This window comes from Melanostigma gelatinosum (genome assembly GCF_949748355.1).
Source record: "Melanostigma gelatinosum genome assembly, chromosome: 9".
Lineage (NCBI taxonomy): Eukaryota > Metazoa > Chordata > Actinopteri > Perciformes > Zoarcidae > Melanostigma > Melanostigma gelatinosum.
In genome coordinates this window covers 10,626,808-10,646,325 of record NC_136642.1, presented here as the reverse complement: position 1 = coordinate 10,646,325, position 19,518 = coordinate 10,626,808, and the positions used below count along the sequence as shown (strand labels likewise).

Sequence of the window (19,518 nt, the reverse complement as noted above, 5' to 3'; positions counted from 1 at the left end):
ACTGAATGTTTAAAAATGAAGGATGAAATGTACTTTTGCATGTGTGTGAACTATAAATTCACAACATTAGAAATTTGATTCTTTTTTTTGACTAGCCCTTTCTGTGATTCCAAATCAATGATTTCATGGTGGACAAATCTGAAACAGTAAGATACTTTAATGAGCAACACCACAATGTTGTGATTAATTTACTGTTAGACCGTTGAAGTGAAAGGAGTAAATCGTATATGTTAAAATGAGTCACAGGTGTGTTTGCATTTAGATTGATGATACAAAAATCCATCTGACTTTCTTTCAAACAAAAAGAAGAAGAAGATGATCCACACCCACTGTTGTTTTAGGTGTGGATCCAGGTGGTGAGGAACCCACAGCTGGACAAAACCTAGTTGTATAATTTTATTTAAAAGACAAGACGGTGTTAACTGAAGGGGCCCAGAACCCCAGAAGACAGTCCTGGTACATTTAATATTCACATTCAGTGCACAACACTCATATGGATTCTGTATATGTGGAGCTGACATGTCCTAGTCTGGAAAACAAACAAACAAAAGGTGAACTCTTGTGGCGCGCAATGTTTTTTGTTTGTGCTCTGCAACTGTACAGTAGGCCAGACAGCCCTCGCGCTTTTTGTGTTTCGAACTGGTCTCACGCGGCAGTGGCATGCACTGGGGGGAATCCGAGCGGGCAGGTTTATTCGACCTATTTCTGTCCAATAGGCGCTCGTCGTGGGCGGAGCGACGAGTCTCCAAAGCCAATCGGTGCCGGAGCCGCGAGCCTCACAGGCCTCGTCTCCCGCGTGCCTCGTACACGTGAGCTGGAACAGCTATTGTACGCCGGGAGGCAACGTGCTGAAACGTTCCTCTCGCCTGAAAAAAACGGCAGTCACGTTTTCTGTGGATTACAAGGAAACTGGAAAAGCCATGCTGCACTACCTGATTATTACAGAAAGCCAACAACTGTGGGTGAACAGAGATGTGCAAACAAGGCTTGAGCCAGTAATCATGAGCATTAATATGTCCGTGATGTCAATGTTTACTCGTCTAAAGACGGTTTACTGTGTGCCATCATACTAAATCTAATACCACTTTATATCGTGATTGCTGCAGCAAATAACCAAACCTGGTACAAGTCACTGGGTTCATACCCGTCAAACAAAACAAACAGCTTGCTGTGCTCGAGGTGTGGCACGAGGGTAGGTGTGTCTCATAAATTATAAGAGAGAGATCTGCTAAATCCCGGGGCCCCGCCCTCCTCGCGCCTCACTCGCTTGTTCCGCGAGGTGTGACGTCACGTGAACTGCCCGTGTCCGCTCCAGCTGAGAGAGAGAGAGAGAGCGGGGGAGAGAGAGGACGATCGGACGTGGACGTCGCGCGGCCCTAACAGACCTAAGCCCGTGCGCCCGTGACTGGATTCACCGGATGCAAAAAAAAAAAGTACAGACAGAGAGAGAGGAAACGACCCCCTCCTCCCCCCCGACGGACAGCAGAGCGCGACAGCAGAGGAGAGAAACACCAATACAACTTGTCATCTGACCAACACAGTCACTGCTCTCGTCGCTGTGCATGTTTTTTTTTTTTGTACACACAGTTTTGTTGTTTTGACGGAGGTCTGCTTTGCAACTATTTTGGGATCTTCTTTTTGATTGCCGGAACGATTAATTCGGGATATTATTCTACAAGTTTTAATTGTAACATTTCCCCGTCCGTGCTGTTTGCGGGTTACGTTGTCATTTAGACGTCTTTGTATTTTTTATTATTTTTATTATTATGGACAGTATTCTTTCTCAGATAGTCTGAGTGTCCCTCCCACACTGGTCCTCTGAGAATACCAGCTTCATCCACTGAAGAATTTTAACAACATTCAACTGCAATGGAATATTTCGATGAAAATATTTCTGCAAGGAAATAAGGAACTCTGCACAACCTCAAGTGAAAGGTAACTAACTACATTTAAGTTGACAAAGTATGATTCATCTGTTAATTCTATGCTCATACTTGTGATTGCATTACAATGGTTGCTTTATTCTGCAAGGACTCTTCTCAAAACTCTCTCTTTCTCTCTCTCTCCCCACCCCCACACCTCCCCCCTGTACACACGCGCGCGCAGTCATCCAGCATACTTGTCCTATTGGTCGGCTCTCCGGTCAGTTTGCCACGCCCCTTCAAGTGCCCCCAGTAGGCCTATCTTTCTACGACCCCATCTGGCCCAGGATGTCCAGGCAGCTCTCCCAGCTTCCGAACCCCGACCTCCCAGCTGGCACAAGCCCACAGTTTGGAAGTTGTACCCAGCCTGCAGGCTCCCTCACAGGGGGGCCACTCAACTCTATGGCAGGTCTTAAATCCCTCCTGCAGCACCCCATGAAGGGAGACCAGCGTTTAAAACCCCCGTGCGATGCAAAAGGTGAGACGCTCTCTCATTGGATGAGTTGATACTATGTGACAGTGCTGTTTGTGTTGAATGTACAGCACAAGCACATGACACAGTCTATCTCCAATATGTGCACTGAATAAATCACACCCCTCTGTTCCACCCACTGATGCAGTTATTCCAGTACAAATATGCAACATTATTATATAACAAACATTGCATTTGTTTTATTTCATGCACTCTGATGCACCATCACACACACACACACACACACACACACACACACACACACACACACACACACACACACACACACACACACACACACACACACACACACACACACATATTCACGATGACTCTTCCATGACTCTGATGAGTATTCACCTGGATTATAATCCCCGCTGCGACTTCAAATTGGGAACCAGATTACAATGAGCGCGGGCACGTTCCGGTTCAGCTGTAATGCGGTGCAGTTTCCAAAACGTGCCTTCAAGTATCGTGAGATTTGTTCAGGAGTTTATGGATGTGTTGTGTTATGACAACAAATTGGTTTTGGCTCTTGCTTGTGCTGCAATTCAGCTACCATCTGGTCCATCTGCGAGTGTGTACTTGTGTGTGGGACATAGGATAAAAGGGAGATTTTTTTGTAGAAGTGCATCTCATGAATACACCTGCCAGAGTATGTTGAGTCAATGTTAGCGTCCACTGACTAAAATGTCTCCAGAAAACCTTTTTGTGAAAGAGCTCTCTTGTGTACTGACAATTGGTCTTCATCATCCTCCATCTGTTCTTATTATGATTCTGCTCTCTTATCTCTGGCAGACAAAGAGAAGCTGGACGTTGATGAGGACTCCATGGGAGTGTGCCCCGTAAGGAATGGCAGTGCAATAGGCAACAGTACTAACAGTAACGGCTGTGGAGGAGGGAGTGGTGGTGGTACTGGTGCTGCTGGTGCTGCTGGTGCTGCTGGTGCTGCTGGTGCTGCTGGTGCTAGTGGTGCTGGTGGTACTGGTGGAAATGCAGGAGGAAGTTTCAACCAGTTCTTGGGGCCCCTCTTGTGGGATCGCACCCTGCCTGCAGATGGGGGCCTCTTCCAGCTTCAGTACATGGACTTGGAGGAGTTTCTGACCGAAAATGGAATGGGCAGCATGCATAATAACAACAGCTCCAGTTCAGCCCAGATCCCCTCGCAGAGCTCCCAGTCAGCTGTGCCCAACCAGAGCTCCCAGTGCCTACCGCCCTCATCCCCACCCGGCTCTTCATCTTCATCGCCTTCTTCTTCTCCATCGCTCATCGGTTTGGAGGTGGCTCAGCCGCAGGGCCCCGGAGGTGGAAATGACTGTTTGCATGGTGAGTTCCCTTACATGGACCGATTTGTTCTTTGCTGAACCAGAGTAAAAAGTGACCCAGACGGGTCGTTTTTTCAAGGTTTCTCCTTATCAGCTCAAAACAGCAATATCGTGGAAGAGGGTTCTGCAAACTTTGCAGAGTTGAGCAGCTGAAATGGACAAATTGTCCCCTGATATGGGACTAGTAGACCCTACAATTAATAATGGGTGATATGTGATGAAGGTTATAATGTCCCCATAGGCCAGTGATTCAGCACTTTTAACTCTCCGTTTACAACAAAACACACTGGTGACCAAGCTTTTTATTTTCTGACCTCTGGGGTCAAACTGAAGACAAGGAGACACGGTCACATGGTTCTACGCGCAAAGTCAGCCTGAAAGAGAAAAACACACAAGAGTGTAGAAATGGCTGCTTGACAATGTTGGACTTTGTTTTTTGTAGTATGGTGCAGTGCAAAAAAAGTTGGGCGAGGGAGCCGTGGAGAGAAGAGACAAAGAAAGGTAGATGGCTTGAAAGAAAGAAGTCTTGAGCTATATTTGATGAGTCAACCTCGCAAGGAGGTTTGGTTTTGTTCGGCATGTGATCTGTGTACTGCAGTGTGCAACACAATCAGCATTCAGTCCCAGCCCATTATAAACGTGCAGCAGGGTCAAAACAGTACTGAGACAGAGAGAGAGAGAGAGAGAGCGCGCGAGGGAGAGAGAGAGCGAGGGAGAGAGAGAGAGAGGGAGAGGGAGGGAGAGAGAGTGTGGAGTCTTTGCGGTTGCGTGTCTTTAAATCTCCCCACTTCACACGCCACTGCCATGTGTGCGCGTCGGTACACGTGCCGAGGCTAGTGAGTACTGGAGTGAGAGAACTCGAGGCAGGGCCAGTAGACACGGAGGAGGAGCCCACGGGAGGAGGGACATGCAGAGCAACAGGAAGAGTTTCCCCCCGTGCTGCTGGACTTCAAACGGGAACATTTGATCACAGATGAATGACATCAAGTGCACTGATATCCACAGGAGAATTTTATGCCGCATGGGATGTTGACGCAGGACATTTAGGTGACAAAGTGCATGTTTATAGACGCTGATAATGCATTTATATCGCATGATTAAAGTCCCATGCGTTTGGATGATAATCTCTTTATATTTAACTGTTGATATAATTTGAGATTACAACTACAAAAACATAGAATAGAAAATGACCATAACGGATTGAAAGTGGAGAAATGATAGTTTAACATTGTGTGTGTATTATTATGCGGCTGAGATGTCAAATTATTTTCTCATCAGCTCTCCCAAAGCTTGAAACTTAACAAGCTGTGTTGTAATCGGCAGCATCATAAAGGTGCCCACCAACCAGCTGCTTGACAAATGTTAAACGGAGCGACACCTAACAATGACTATGTAAGGTACCTAAGCCTTCACAGCAGCCCCGGGGCCCCTCGGCCTCAGGAATGCTATTGTACAAGTGCAGAAATGTGTGCAGTCACATATGTGACTGTTTCTTGAAAAGCAAAAGTCTCTCTGTTCTCTCAAGGTTAAAAGACACGTGGACAAAAATGCGCCAAATCAACTTTGTAAGGCGGCGTTCCAGAGCTTTTCAAAGAGCAGGGAGAGGCTATGTACCACAGGAGGGCTGAGGGTTTGCACGCTTTCCTTCCAACAAAACACGACACCAGGCGGTTGCACTGACTAGTTCCTGCTGTCGGGTTTATGCAGCATTAATCATTACAATCTTCTGGGTTAGAGGGAAAGCGTGCATCAGTTCTGGCCTCTGTGGCACTTGGTTGCGGACAGTATCCACACTCAAAGATTCAGTGTTTGTTTAGACCCGCTGATTATGTGTTCTGGGACGTGCTTGACTTCGTCTTGGTGCCTGTGGAAGCGCTCTTTAATTTGTTTTTGCGGTCACTGTGAAACATGGCAACATCATGAGGGAACACCTGTTTTAAAAACATGCCTTCATAATACCTGGCCATTATACAGCCATTAGTCATGTGATAGCTGCTCGTACATTACAGATCTACAGATAGCATGTTTGACAGGTGACAACACATATAGATAGAGGCGATGCTTTTGTTTGCCTGTAAACGTAAAGGTGTCTTTGGCCTTAAAACCAGATTGTGTACTTTTTATTGTTTGTTTCCACATAATAAGACTGTATTAACTATCAGCTTTGTGGGATTAAAGGCGTACAGGTTTCGTTGTACGTGGAGCGAGATAACAATGCTGACTGAAGTTCTCTGTGTTTGTCGTGTAATGTAACAGTTCCTTTTGCCAGATTGAATAATTTAAAGGTTGTTTTTGTTGATAGTTGGACTTATCAGATCAATCTTGAGGTTAACACATACCCCTGTGAGATACGGGAACAGTCAATGGAAGATTTAGGCTCTTATAGGGAAGCAAAGTCAGTTTGAGTGAGGTGCATTGGGCCTTAAGGGGGTGGGTTGAGGTATTGCCCTATACTGGCCCCACTTAAAGAAACTGGTTTTGTGTAATGAATCATATGTATATCAGTGATCCTTTGAACTAACCTAGGGTGCAGCACTTGATATAAAATAGTTTAGGTCGAGATACAATGATACAAAAGTGTGTAATGGAATAGCCAGAGCTTTTCATTGACAGTATCTCACTACAACAAGTAGCTCCTTTATATATGTTTATCTGAACGCTACAAATACGATGTATTATACTATATAATTCGGTGTACTTTCAGGGTAAATCCCCAGAATATACTCTGAAGACAACCGTGTCCCTGAAAACCTTACTGTCCATAAAAGCAGTTTGAAAAACATCCTCAGGCAAAGGAATGTTGTTTGTTGTTTATAGCAGGAAGAAAGTAGCTCTCTGCTTCCACCTGGTGGTCATTATGATGAAATGCTGCATGTGTTTTTACTGCTGTCTTAGTAGGCCGCTGTCACCAGCTGCTCTGTTGAAGTTTGACAATATTATTGATTTCAGGATAAATGTATTTCAGTGAAAATAAAGTAAAACAAGTTTGTTCTTCTCTTTGATTGCAGGGAGTCAGACCAGTATGAACGACTCCTGTGAGTCTCCTTCTTCTTCCTCCTCGTCCTCCTGTCCACCTCTGCTGACGCCCACGGACAGCGGTCCAGATGGGATCGGCATGTACGACATGGATTCTTCGGACATGGATATGTCTGGCCAGCCGAACTACGACCCCAGGAGGCACTCCTTCAGCGAAGAGGAACTCAAGCCACAGCCGATGATCAAGAAGGCCCGCAAGATCCTGGTGCCCGAGGGCTTGAAGGTGAGTGCAGGCTGAAGTCTTCTTTAGTTGTACAGCACCTTTCACAAGAGCTGCAGCCCAAAGCGCTTTACACATAGCGGCATGGAAACAATTAAATAGTTTTATGAATTGAATAAAAAGAAGATAAATATAATAAGAAATTGAATACATGCATAACATTAAATGGATAATAAAACCCACTGAACAATAATAATACAATCAGTGTCCATATTTGCAGGATGCACACATCAATAAATACTGCAGACGCTCCAAGCGGTCTCCATTCTCTTCTACTCGGTTCTTTTCTATGTCAGTGTTGCAGAAATGCTTATTTTGTCATACCAACAATCCAAAACCCAAACATGATTAACTTATAAAGACACATCAAAGAGCAAAGCAGCAAATCCTCACATTTGAGAAGCTAGAACCATCTTTATTTTCTTGATTGAAAACGACTAATTGTTATAGCTCTAATTCTAAGGTATACAACATTGAATTCATAATGTAAGAGCAGAAAGTACTTACTTGAGAAACCTTTTTAAAAAAATCAAAAAGAGGCAACAAAATAGAAATAAGATCAATAAAACACAGTACTGACCAAACTCTGAAGATGCAGCATGTGAAAGGAACATGTCCCACACTCATTCATGGCCAAACACCCACATTACCAAAAACACCAAAGGAGCGAGGCTGCACAAGAATACTACACGCTTCTTAAGAAACAAGTCTGACCATTCATTGATTATTCTCTTGAAGTAGCACGACCTAGTAATCCCTTAATCCTCTGATCAAACAAGGTGAATCAAATGATAGGATCAAATTGGCAGGTTAATAATCAAAGTGCTGTATTTTTCCATCCTCTGTTAGGATGATAAGTACTGGACCAGGAGGTATAAAAACAATGAAGCTGCAAAGCGTTCCCGAGATGCTCGCCGTCTGAAGGAGAACCAAATATCCGTGCGAGCCGCCTACCTGGAGAGAGAGAACGCCACCCTCCGACAGGAAGTGGCCGAGATCCGGAAGGAACTGGGCCGCTGTCGCAGCATCCTTAGTAAATACGAGAACCGTCTCGCTGACCAGTGATGACGACGTGGAGCAAAATCAGAAAGAGGAGGAATATAAGCTGGATTAAATTTAAGACTCTGAATTCTTTGGGTGGCACGATGGACAGAAAAATGGTGATGATGATGATGATGAATGTAAAAGACAAGGGGAAGATTTGCGTATTGAAGCTCAGGTGTCTTGTTTCGTTGAGGTGTCAACTCTTAAAAGTGAAAGATGGAGAGAATAATTTAACAGATGAAAAGATGTGACTTTTAAGAGTTTTGTTATTGGAGAATTGTATATTTTTATAATACTTGAGAAAAATTAGAGGGAGAGCAAATTTGGAGAATAATTTTGTATATTTTCTACATAGAGACGGGAGAAAGCTATGGTAAATATCTTTTTATTATAGAAGAGTCGGGAGACGTTTAACAGATGCTCAGCCATCGATGGGTATTTTTCGACTTGATTATTATAGTCAGGATGCAGCAGCAGGGGCGAGGACGCATGTAACAATTGTAATATAGAGAGCAAAAATTATCTTATAATCGTATAGTTCAACATTTTTGTGGATTTTATTCAAGCACTTAATTTTCTTCCTGTTATGCTTCTGTCACTGGGAATGGGCATGCTGAAGAGAGAGAGCGAGAGACAAGAGGAGACGCCATGTAAACACTCTGTTTCAATTGATCAAACTCATCCTTTTTTTTCATTAACTTGAGTTTCTCAACAATATTATTTCGGTGTACTTTAAACTTAACTTCATGCGATTGGTCTCTCACGAGTCCATCCTTTTATCTTTGACTCTATCTCCTTTTCCGTATCCCCGTTTGAGTGCTTTACATCTACTCTGGTGTCTCGTCGAACCTCACCCAAGCCGGTGAAAGCCTGTTGTGATGCCCCGGGTAACCCTGCTCCCTCTTGATCCTCTCTTTTGAAATGTCGGGACGTTTCTCTTCCTCTGTTTCTATATCCAACTGCTCTATTTCTGTCCGCTCTCACTTACAGCCAATCCCCTCACAGTTATGTGCGAACTCTTCCCGTGACATTGTGTCCCCGTGTCTCTCTTGTACCTCGGCGGTACACAGAGTAGTTCAATCTCAGTGTTTGTATTGCATCCTAAAATAGTAATCAATCTTCCCAGTCAAACGCACATCGTTACTTTACTGTACTTTATGAACACACTTTGATTAGCATTGTTTTGGGGGGGGGAGAAATGTTGTATATTGGATAGGCCTGTACTATTTTGTGTATTTGATGTATTCCAGGAGATGGGTTCAAAACCCCCGTTGAGTGGAATGGTGTTCATTTCTCAGATTTCTGGGAGAAATAAAAGCCAAAATTTCCTATATTGATCCACAAAGCTTGTTGCTATTTAGTGCTTTTTTTCAATACTGCTCCTTCCTTACTGTTTACTCCTTTTATTACTCTTTACTTTTTACTGTATAAAAAAATCTCTGTGTATCCACAACACCTACACATGGAGCATGGTGCACTATGTTCCTGGGGAAGGATGACTAGTGATCGAGTGCTTTTAATCCCCTGAATGACCATGATGAATAGTTACCATTACTGGTATTATTACTGTTATGATTATGATGACTATCCCTCTTGTTGTTGCTGTTCTATATTATTGAATGGTTTTCTTTCTTTGGATGAACGTGATCTGTTGCACCTTGAAACACCTTTGATCTTCATTGTTCCTCAGAAAGACGACTCAAATGAAAAAAAACAACAACCCTCAGTCTGCTCTTTGCATCCCGTCTCAGACCTCCAGACATGACTCACTTCCACTACGGACACTACTGCCAGCGTGGATTCCAAAAGCGTGGCTCAATAACTTGAACATGATATTCATGCAGACTTACTTTACCTTTTGTGATGACCTCTTCTGTTCTCCAGCGGTGTACAGACTATGCACACTTATCAATATGCTCCTTGTTGGTTTATTTCAGCCTTTATCACCTCAATCAGTGATTGTTTTGCTCTCCCAACAGGATGTAGTCTCTAATATCCTCACAGATGTGGTTGGTAAATCTTTTAGTGACTCTTATTGAACTACAACTGCCCTGCTGCATCAGTGGTGTACATGGTGTCCAGCCCACTCGGTGCTGGTTATTTGGATGTAGTCGAGATTTTTCCAAAAGCACCAATAAAAGATTGTTCTCATTCACTACTGCTTTGCTTGGCTCTGCTGTTTCATCACAATGTTATTGTTTTTTTTGTGGTTCTGAAAGCTTCTCGTAAGCCTTGCGTGCCGGCATATTGAATTAAAGCCAAGTGTTTACCGAGAGCATAGGCAACAGAGGTCACATTTCAGGAGGAATGCTGTTTCAATTTCTCAACTTAAGCTTGATAAGCAAACTATGATATGAAGTGAAATGTCCCCAGACTTGTTATGATGTTCACATTGTGTTCATTCCTTTGATTGGCAAAGCAGACCATTTGGATTCTTTGCATTCTTGCCCAACAAATGCAACGCTACTTCCCTTGACGATAACATTTCTACTTGCAAATTACATTGTGGTACAAAATGTGAACCATACTTTTGGTGTTTCATTTTTACCTCTTTACTTAAGATTTCTATAAAATGATGTATATCTGTTTTTCGTCCAAAATAACAAAAAATAAATAAAAATTCAAATAAAATTAAAATAGTACCCTGAAATGAAATGCACTCAATGTTTAGCACAACTCAGATTCATTCCCCAATAGAGTTAGAATACTAATTATGAAGAGGGTATCATTACAAAATAAGTGTGTGTACCGGCATCAATTAAAGAACTGAAGATATAAGTCACACCTGGCTGCGATGTTGAATGCGTATATAGGAGAGCATCAACTTCCTCTGTTGTTAACATTCCCTGTTTGTTTACTGTGTGTGTGTGTGTGTGTGTCATCCCTTTTATCTTATAATTCAACAGAAATGGGTGAAAGGTCCTTCACAGTGGAATTTTCCCCAATTCTCTCCTCCTCAACACAAACCAGATGCGTGCTCCTGGCTGACCCCCCCACCAACCTCCCTCCCACCCTTCGTTCCCCCTTCCTTAAAATGCTGTGTCCGCATGTCCCTCCCTCATATCGTCTGAGGCCAGGCTTGAAGGATGGACTGTGCACTGCTGCTGCTGTCCCTATGGGCTCTGACTGGAACGGTGTCCCCGCAGGCTCCAGGTAAGCCCTCTGACTCCAGCCGTCACTCACACCTGGGAGAGCGCTGAGCCCTGCATACACGATGAACACAGCTGGACTACCACCAAATACTCTGCACTTTCTCTCTGCATGCTTTGTTGCTCTGCAGATTGTATTTGAATGTAAAGACCATCATGTCAGGGCTTGGGACTGGGCACAACGTTATAGTTTGGATTGCTAATACCGTACAATACATGGGTAAGTCATGTAAGTTGCCTGTGTTTTTTGTTTTGGTTGTTTACTAATTATGGGATGCTTGATCTGTGTTGGATCATTGGCCTTTCACGCACCCTCAAAGGTGAACCTGGCGCCTCTATAACTCCGGTTTCATGATGTGCAGTACATTTTTATGTTTCTAATATCATAGCCGCTGCATGTATGTACTGTACACCATGCCTCCATGCTGTTGTGGGATGATCATGTGTGCATTAGCACAGCACGTGTGTGTTTGTGGTCACATGGCTTTGTGCAGAGTGAATACAGTAGCACACATGTTTTCATTCTAAGAAATGAATAATGGGGAACCCTGTCTCTCCCCCTCAAATGTTCATGTACATTGAGGGTGTGTCGATGTTGGCAACGTTACAAATGTAAAATCAGTGGGGAATTAGTTTCTGTGGTATGTGATGGAATACATAGAAGTGAGGGGAAACGAGGAGGGGTTGCAGATTACTCCTATGCCCTGATCCTGTTCAAATATGAGTTACGTTTTTCACAAAGTTACTTATCTGAGAAAACACACGAAAAACTATTTGCAGAAGTGAGGCAACACTCTCACTTTCCTGAAAAATAAAAACACGATAGCTGTATGGTGAAGAGCAACAAAGCCTGCCATCTAACTACTTACTCATCTGGCAACCTGGGTGGCAAATATCTGCCCGGCCACCCACACTGAATTCACTTTCCTTCAAACAGAAAACAAAGCAGAGTTGGCAAACACAATCTCATGAGAGCCCGTAGCGTTTTACGAGGGGCCCATGAATGGAGCAGAAGCAAACAAAGGAACAATGACTGTGATGGTGTGTGTGGTATCACAACAGGGTTGTGTCCGGATAGACTTGTGGGAGAGGAGCGCAGGAGGACGTGTCCTCGGCCCTGCAAAGCTGACGGAGACTGTGGCAACAAGCGCCAGTGCCTGTGTGACGGCCAGTGTGGTCTCAGCTGTGTGGCTCCAGGTAACTATTTGTATGCGTGTGTGTCTTCAGTTGTCACTGTGAACACTATTGTGGGCTCAGTCATTAAATGTGTGTGTGTGTCTAAACGCAGCTGTGCCAACATACATCTGTGTGTGTTTTCCTGGGGGAAAAAGCCTTGGTCGTGCACAAAATCTGGGCTCAGAGTGTCAGTGCTGAACCAAAGCTTTGTATTATTCCTGTGCGTTGTAAGAGTGGGCATTGTGAATGCATTCAGTGTAGTTATACAGCCTCATTAGTGTCCTTTTAACAACCCAGCACATTCTGAGATTGTCTCTCCTCCCTCTGGATTGTCTCTTTTCTCCTCAGGTCGAATTTGTCCCTGGCCTCTGACCCCCAGTCAAAACTCAGAGGCTCGCCTCCTCTCTCCCACTCACTCCTTTTCCGCCCTGCTCGAGGTGCGCTGCAAGCCAGGATTCACCTTGCCCAACGGCTTGGATGCCACTATTCGCCGTTGTCAAGGCGACCGACAGTGGAGCGGGGATGAGCCCATCTGCACAGGTGGGTTTGAGTTCAACAGAGAAATGTTCTCTCTCGCTTCATGGCAGGTTCACAAAAATGCTGCTGTGGTTTTTGTTACTTTCTCAAATGTAATATTGTGTCTCTGTTCTGTAACGGAAGCAGCAGCCATACTGCATGTGTACAGTTGATGAGTTTAGGTCAGTGATGTGGGCGAGGATTAGACGTGGCTTTTATTGTGATTTTGTTTATGCAAGGCACTCAGACAGAGAGAGAGAGAGAGAGAGAGAGAGAGAGAGAGAGAGACAGAGAGAGAGACACACACACAGAGACACACAGAGAGAGAGAGCGAGAGAGAGAGAGAGACACACAGAGAGAGAGACACAGAGAGAGAGAGCGACAGAGAGAGAGAGACACACAGAGAGAGAGACACAGAGAGAGAGAGCGACAGAGAGAGAGAGACACACACACACACAGAGAAAGAGAGAGACACACACAGAGAGAGAGATAGAGAGACAGGGAGAGAGACACACAGAGAGAGAGAGAGACACACAGAGAGAGAGAGAGAGAGAGAGAGAGAGAGAGAGACAGACACAGAGAGAGCGACAGAGAGAGACACAGAGAGAGAGAGAGAGACAGGGAGAGAGACACAGAGAGAGAGAGAGACACACAGAGAGAGAGAGAGAGAGAGAGAGAGAGAGAGACACAGAGAGAGAGAGAGAGAGAGAGAGAGAGAGAGAGAGAGAGACACAGAGAGAGAGAGAGAGAGACACACAGAGAGAGAGAGAGAGAGAGAGAGAGACACAGAGAGAGAGAGAGAGAGAGAGAGACACAGAGAGAGAGAGAGAGAGAGAGACACACAGAGAGAGAGAGAGAGAGAGAGAGAGCGACAGAGAGAGAGAGAGAGAAATATTCAGGAATGAAACTCGTCTGTGGTTGTGTGTGCCGGCTGAGACATTGCACAACTGGGACCTATTCTCCTCATCACCATAGCAACCGGAGCTTTAGCTGTTCATATTGGCTGTCGGAGGATTTTACAGATGAACTGTTAATAAGTTGAAAGAGGAGAGGAAGGCTGAACACACGCCTGTGTGTGTGTGTGTGTGAAGATCACATGGATGCACGTGTGGTGTTTGTATGTACACCACAGCACAGTAATCTATATTTTATAATCTATATGTATGAAACTATATTTGTTCATTCTGTGGACCATGTTATATTATCAAGTCTACACTTTGACAAAATTAGACTGTAAGATGTATTCAACTGTAGACTAATAAACGACTCAACATTTTACTATATATAAGGCAATGCAATACAAAAACCCTGTTATTCATATCAAGATGAATCACAACTTCTTGAACACAGTTTCAATAAAAATCTAGGATTATAAATTCATTATAAGCGGCACTCTTGTCGTGTCCAACCTTGTGTTTGCGAGAGATCTTGTGCAATATTTGAATTGACCTAAAAGTGACACGTGACCAGCTTTGATTTAAAGATGCACTTGTGTCGGCCAAAGGGGCCGGAACAGAGAGGTCAACACATTCAAACAAAAGCATGAGTTGCTGACAAAGGACACAAAGGACTTCCAGTGTTTGAAAGTTCATTTACAACCAAAGTACCCCTGAGCCCTGAGATAATCATGTGGTTGAATCCTTCAGATTTCTGTTGGTCTAAATATAGACCAACAAATACTCTGAATAAGTGGCCCACAAAAGGCAGAATGTGTTCTACCGCTCGGCAGCCTTCGTGTACTGCTGTGCCGTAGGGCTGCACAGCAGTACACGAAGTACAGCTAGCAATACTTCTTAGTATCTCGACTCATCTCATCAACACACAGTCCGACCTGTCAACTCTGATGAAAACAATACAGTTTAAGCTCTATAGGTCTGAGCCATGGAGCTACAGTAAATATGCTTTAGGAATCCTCAACCCAGCCGCTTCTCATCCTCCTGATTTTGTATCTTTTCAAAGATGTTAAATAAGGATACGAGTCTCAGCTCTCTTCCTCGTAGAGTGTATCCTCCTGCTGCGAGACAGGCAGAAGGTAGGTGGGTTTTGAACGTGTGAGAGCGTTTGTATTGTGTGTGTCCTTTGCATGTGTGTTAGAGTGTGAGTCGAGCTCCTTCATGCCTGTTGAGAGGCAGTGGGCGGCCGATCACTGTCAAAGTGCCACAGAGCGGGTGTGAATGTGCGTCTGCTGTGAGTCTGTGTGTGTGTGAGTGTGTGTGTCTGTGTTTATGGGAGGGCGGTAGAGAGGTAGATTTTTTTCTGTATACATTAGATGTGTATGTGTGGGGGGGTGGATTGCACATGTGTAAGAGTTGTGTGTGTGTGTGTGTGTGCGTGGGCGACAGATCACAGTCGGGAGAGTCAGAGAGCTCTATTGCTCATGCTGCTCCAGGCCTTTCTGTTCCCTGCTCTCCTCTCCTCTGCTCTCTTCTCTCGTCCTCTTTTCCTCTCATCTCTTTCTCCTCTCATCCTCTTCCATCTGAGGCCTCTGATAAGGTCTCGCTGTACAATGGGAGCCAAGGACAAGCATGCAGCCCGAGGCTATTTAGTTTGTGGTGCGTGCATGCATCTGTGTGTGTGTGTCTGTGTGTGTTTGTGGGAGAAAAACACAACCTTTTACATCTTTGGTCGCAATCGGATTGCTGTGTATTTAACACTGTGGTTCTTTCAAACTCACTGTTTTGTGGTGTGTTTTTTTTTTTAAAGATGAATTTGATATACCTGCTTCATAGCAGTTTGGTGCAGCAGCAGCTTGTGTAGGTGGCAGCAGTAGAAGAGGCAGGAGAAGGGCGATATGTGAAAACAGAACTGAGCTTCAGGCTCTCATCCGCAGCCAAACAAGACTCGTAACTCTCCCTCTCCCATAGGTCCCTTTACATTTTTATATTAACGCTTCTTGGTTACAGATACCTAAGACAGCCCTCAGGCAAGAGCTGCCTCTTCCTTTCAAAGCCGCGTTCATCTCCGAAACCCAGCGCTTGATGGAGCTCGGGTCGCTCCAGCCTCTCTCCGAGCACCACTTTTGATATTTATATTTCCACAAGCGTGAGGCACTCGAACTTCCAGGAACGAGCAGTGCCCGGTGTTATACAATCACAGATATATAGCTGTGAGCGTCACCTGCTCATCGAACTTTGATTTATTACCTAAGAAGGGTTATTTGAACTCAAATAGAACAAGACATGGAGTCAAATGCGGCCTTCCTTCCTCGTTGTCACCTGCACAATCACATCGTCGCCTATCAGTTACGTGCTGATTCTGATGTGTTTTGCAAAGTAAAGTATCTAAAAATTGTACTTTAGTACATCACGTGAGTAAATGTACTGAGGCACATTCCTCCACTGCTTTGGGGAGATGCAACTTCTCTGATAAAAATATTATATCAAAGTACCTGAAGGCTTTCAGTAGTACTGGTCCTGCATTTCGTCAATGCAGGACCAGTGTACTTGCACTGAGGTATTTTTAACAGTACCTTCACCGAAGCAAAGGACCTGCCGATAAAGTCTTCAACCTTCTGTTCTTCTTTCACCAACAGAGAGTCAGTCTCCTGAAGAACCTGCTGCTGCCCAAACCTGCATTCTGCCTGAGGACATCGTCAACACCTTCAGCATCCAGGGCGACGCTACAGCAGGAACGTCCATCCGCTACACCTGCTTTTCTGGGTGAGAGATGGGGGTCGATGGTTAAGCGAGTGCGTGGGCAGAGGCTCTGAAAACCTAAAATGATTGGAAGGTACAAATGGAGGAAGTGAGAAGACGGGGATGGAGTGTGAAGATGAGGCATGAAGCGGAGGGATGGCTTGAATACAGGAGAGCTGTGATAGATGAAGTATTCAGATACTTTTCTGAAGTAAGAGTACCAATACAACATTAAAAAATACTTTCATTTGAAATCCTACTGAAGTAAAAGTGCATTACCAGTATGAGCTAAATGTACCTAAAGTAATAACAAATAAATGCAAGTAGAAAAACGACACACAGCATGTGATCTGACATTGTCAGTTACTGAGGTATTAATGCATCTGCAGCATTTTACTGTTGTAGCCGGTTGTGGTGGAGCTTTCAACCATATACAGTTTAGCACTTTAGTCCAGTGAGATAAGATACACCTGAGGAGTCATGAAATGAGTATTGTTGTAGGAAAGAAGAAAAAACAAATGACACAAATCTGCAATTCATTTTGTAACTTATACACAATCATTTCAGTTATGGTGAAATATTGAATCATGTTACTTCTTTGGGCCTGTCAAGGAGCCCAAACTAGAGACTGCTTTATCGTAAGAGGTCACAAGCCAATTCGGTTCAAAACCTCTGGTTTGATCTTGAACACGATGTTGTATTTTATAAGTGTATCATATGTTTTTTTATTTAAAGTCCTAATCTGGAATGTAACTAATAACTACAGCTGTCAGATAAATGTAGTGAAGTAAAAGTAAAGTATTAGAGGTATAAAGTAGCATAAAATGGAAACACTCAACTAAAGCATCTCAAAACTGTATTGAAGTACAGTACAGTCGAGAGTAAATGTACTATACTTTCCACAGCTGTGGGAGGTGTTGGGGAACGTTTCGTGATTAGCGATGAATGGCAGGGAATTCATTTTGATCTCCCAGCTGACGATCTCTCCATTGAGCTAACTCGGTGATTACAGTCGATCTTGTATTGACTTCCTTTTACACACTGACTCATCCACAGGATAAGATGAGCCCGAGTGGATGTGTCAGCCAGAACTGTGCACACAAAATGCCGACACTCTGAAAGAGAGCGACAGAGTGTAAAAACAACAACATTTACACCTTTTTTTTTTATCACTTTTTGTCCTTAGCGGTCAATGCTGTACATTACACGCTGCCATCTGTCTCCATCACTCTCTTCCTTTTCTCCTGCAGGGCCGATATAGTGGGGAGCAGTGAAAATTTCTGCCAGGATAACCAGACCTGGCAGTATCCTCACCCCATCTGTAAAAGTAAGAGCACTGTATCTTGCCCTGGCCATGTGTGTGCCTCTTTCAAGGTTCGCGGGAGAGAACGGGGGTTGATGTGTGAGTGAATGCACTGAGAGACTGTTTACTTGGTAGGGATGTTCGTTTATTTGTTGTGTGCACGTGTTCATGCAAAAGAAAGAAAGAAGAAGAGTGAATTAAAGAAGGAGACAGACACAAACACACAAAGCCCATCAAGTATTCACCTTTCAATACCTACTGCTCCATTTCATGGGTCTTTTCTGCCATCTCGTGGTCAAACCTGGCATTGCACGGCCTTCTGTTGACAAGGAAGATAAGAGCAGAAAAAAGGACATTGTTGCAGTTTCAAATATTCCGGTTTAAAAGGTGCAATATACAGGTTTCAGACCGGTAATATCGCTGGAAACAACTATTTACTATGTAAAGATATAGTGGAGTAATCTTAACCGAGCTTCTCTTTGCTTTGTTGGTTGGTCGCAATGTGCTTTTAGCCGTTAACGCCGTACTGAACGACGGCATCATCGCAGAAGTGTTGCACCCAACCTCCGCTTCCCCCCTCCGCTAACACTGTTAGCTCTGCCAGAACTTTTGCCGTATTTTGCACTGTTAGCGCTGTCAGCACTGTTAGCGGTGTTCGCTCCCAATCTCGTATGAAGCACTGTTAACTTTAAAACCGGCAAATAAGGAGCTCTCTGTTAAAAGTTTTTCAGATTATTGGATCCCCTGAATAAACAGACGGATGATCTGCTCCTCTCTTAGAAGTGTACTGCCAGCCTCCTCGAGAGGTGGAGCAGGGCTACGTGGTGGCTGTCCAGAAGACTGAATACGAAGTTGGCTTTGACATTCACTACCTCTGCAAAAAGAACTTCCTGCTGGATGGACCCCAGAAGGTCAGCTGCCTGTCGAACGGAAGCTGGAGTGCATCCCCGCCATACTGCAGAGGTGAGGGATGTTTTGTTGTTTTGGTATGCTTGTGACTAGTTTAATTAAATAAGGATGTAGTCGATACTAACAAGACTCCACATACAAGCAAGAATCAACACAGCATTTTGTATTTTGGTGTTCATCATACTTTCATACCTCGTTGCTCTTTCTCACAGCTCGCTGTCTCATCCCTGCTGAGCGAAGCCGCGTGGTGATTGGCGGAGTGAAGCGCTGGTCGTTTGACGTGACGGATGCCGTGGTTCCTCACGGGGAAAATGTGACGTTCTACTGCAGACACCCTCGCAAGCAGTGCAGCTTCACCGCAACCCAGACCTGCTTTGATGGAAAGCTGCAGCCACCAGCCTGCTACCTTGGTAAAGCGTGGACCTCCCCCACAGGCCTTCTTGCTCTGTATCTGTTTCAGCATGTCAGTCAGAATAACATTGATTCACATTGTTGACCGTTTTGCAACCTGCACCTCGTCTTTGTTCTTCAGAGCCCACATGGTTGCAGTTTCAACTGTTCCCTCACCGGCTGGTCTCGGAGATTGAAGCGTGTGAGCCTAATGATGTGGAGTGAAGACCGTGACCCACTCATGACACTGTGTCACTATATGAAACGCCCCCTGACACTCAGCATCGCACAGTCCCCGCAGCTTTGCTTAAACTACCCATGCTGTGATTGTGGTCCGTGAGACGCTGACGTATTTGTGGCTCCCTTGAGTCTTGAGGCTTGTAAGTTTTTAATGATGTGAAATAAAGTAATATCAAATTGG

At 44.4% G+C, this 19,518-nt stretch overlaps 2 protein-coding genes across 2 annotated transcripts; both read left to right on the top strand.

The window, feature by feature from the left end:
* Positions 1-1,337: 1,337 nt before the first annotated feature.
* On the top strand, positions 1,338-10,168 carry dbpb (D site albumin promoter binding protein b). Its single transcript, XM_079275746.1, has 5 exons — positions 1,338-1,935; positions 2,107-2,400; positions 3,193-3,720; positions 6,728-6,978; positions 7,825-10,168. The coding sequence occupies exons 2-5, from the start codon at positions 2,211-2,213 to the stop codon at positions 8,038-8,040; spliced, it is 1,185 nt and encodes a 394-aa protein (XP_079131872.1). The 5' UTR covers positions 1,338-1,935; positions 2,107-2,210; the 3' UTR covers positions 8,041-10,168.
* A 920-nt stretch (positions 10,169-11,088) lies between these two features.
* Positions 11,089-19,518, top strand: ntd5 (ntl-dependent gene 5). Its single transcript, XM_079276031.1, has 8 exons — positions 11,089-11,172; positions 12,231-12,365; positions 12,693-12,884; positions 16,393-16,519; positions 17,746-17,822; positions 18,579-18,761; positions 18,920-19,117; positions 19,240-19,518. The coding sequence occupies exons 1-8, from the start codon at positions 11,106-11,108 to the stop codon at positions 19,320-19,322; spliced, it is 1,062 nt and encodes a 353-aa protein (XP_079132157.1). The 5' UTR covers positions 11,089-11,105; the 3' UTR covers positions 19,323-19,518.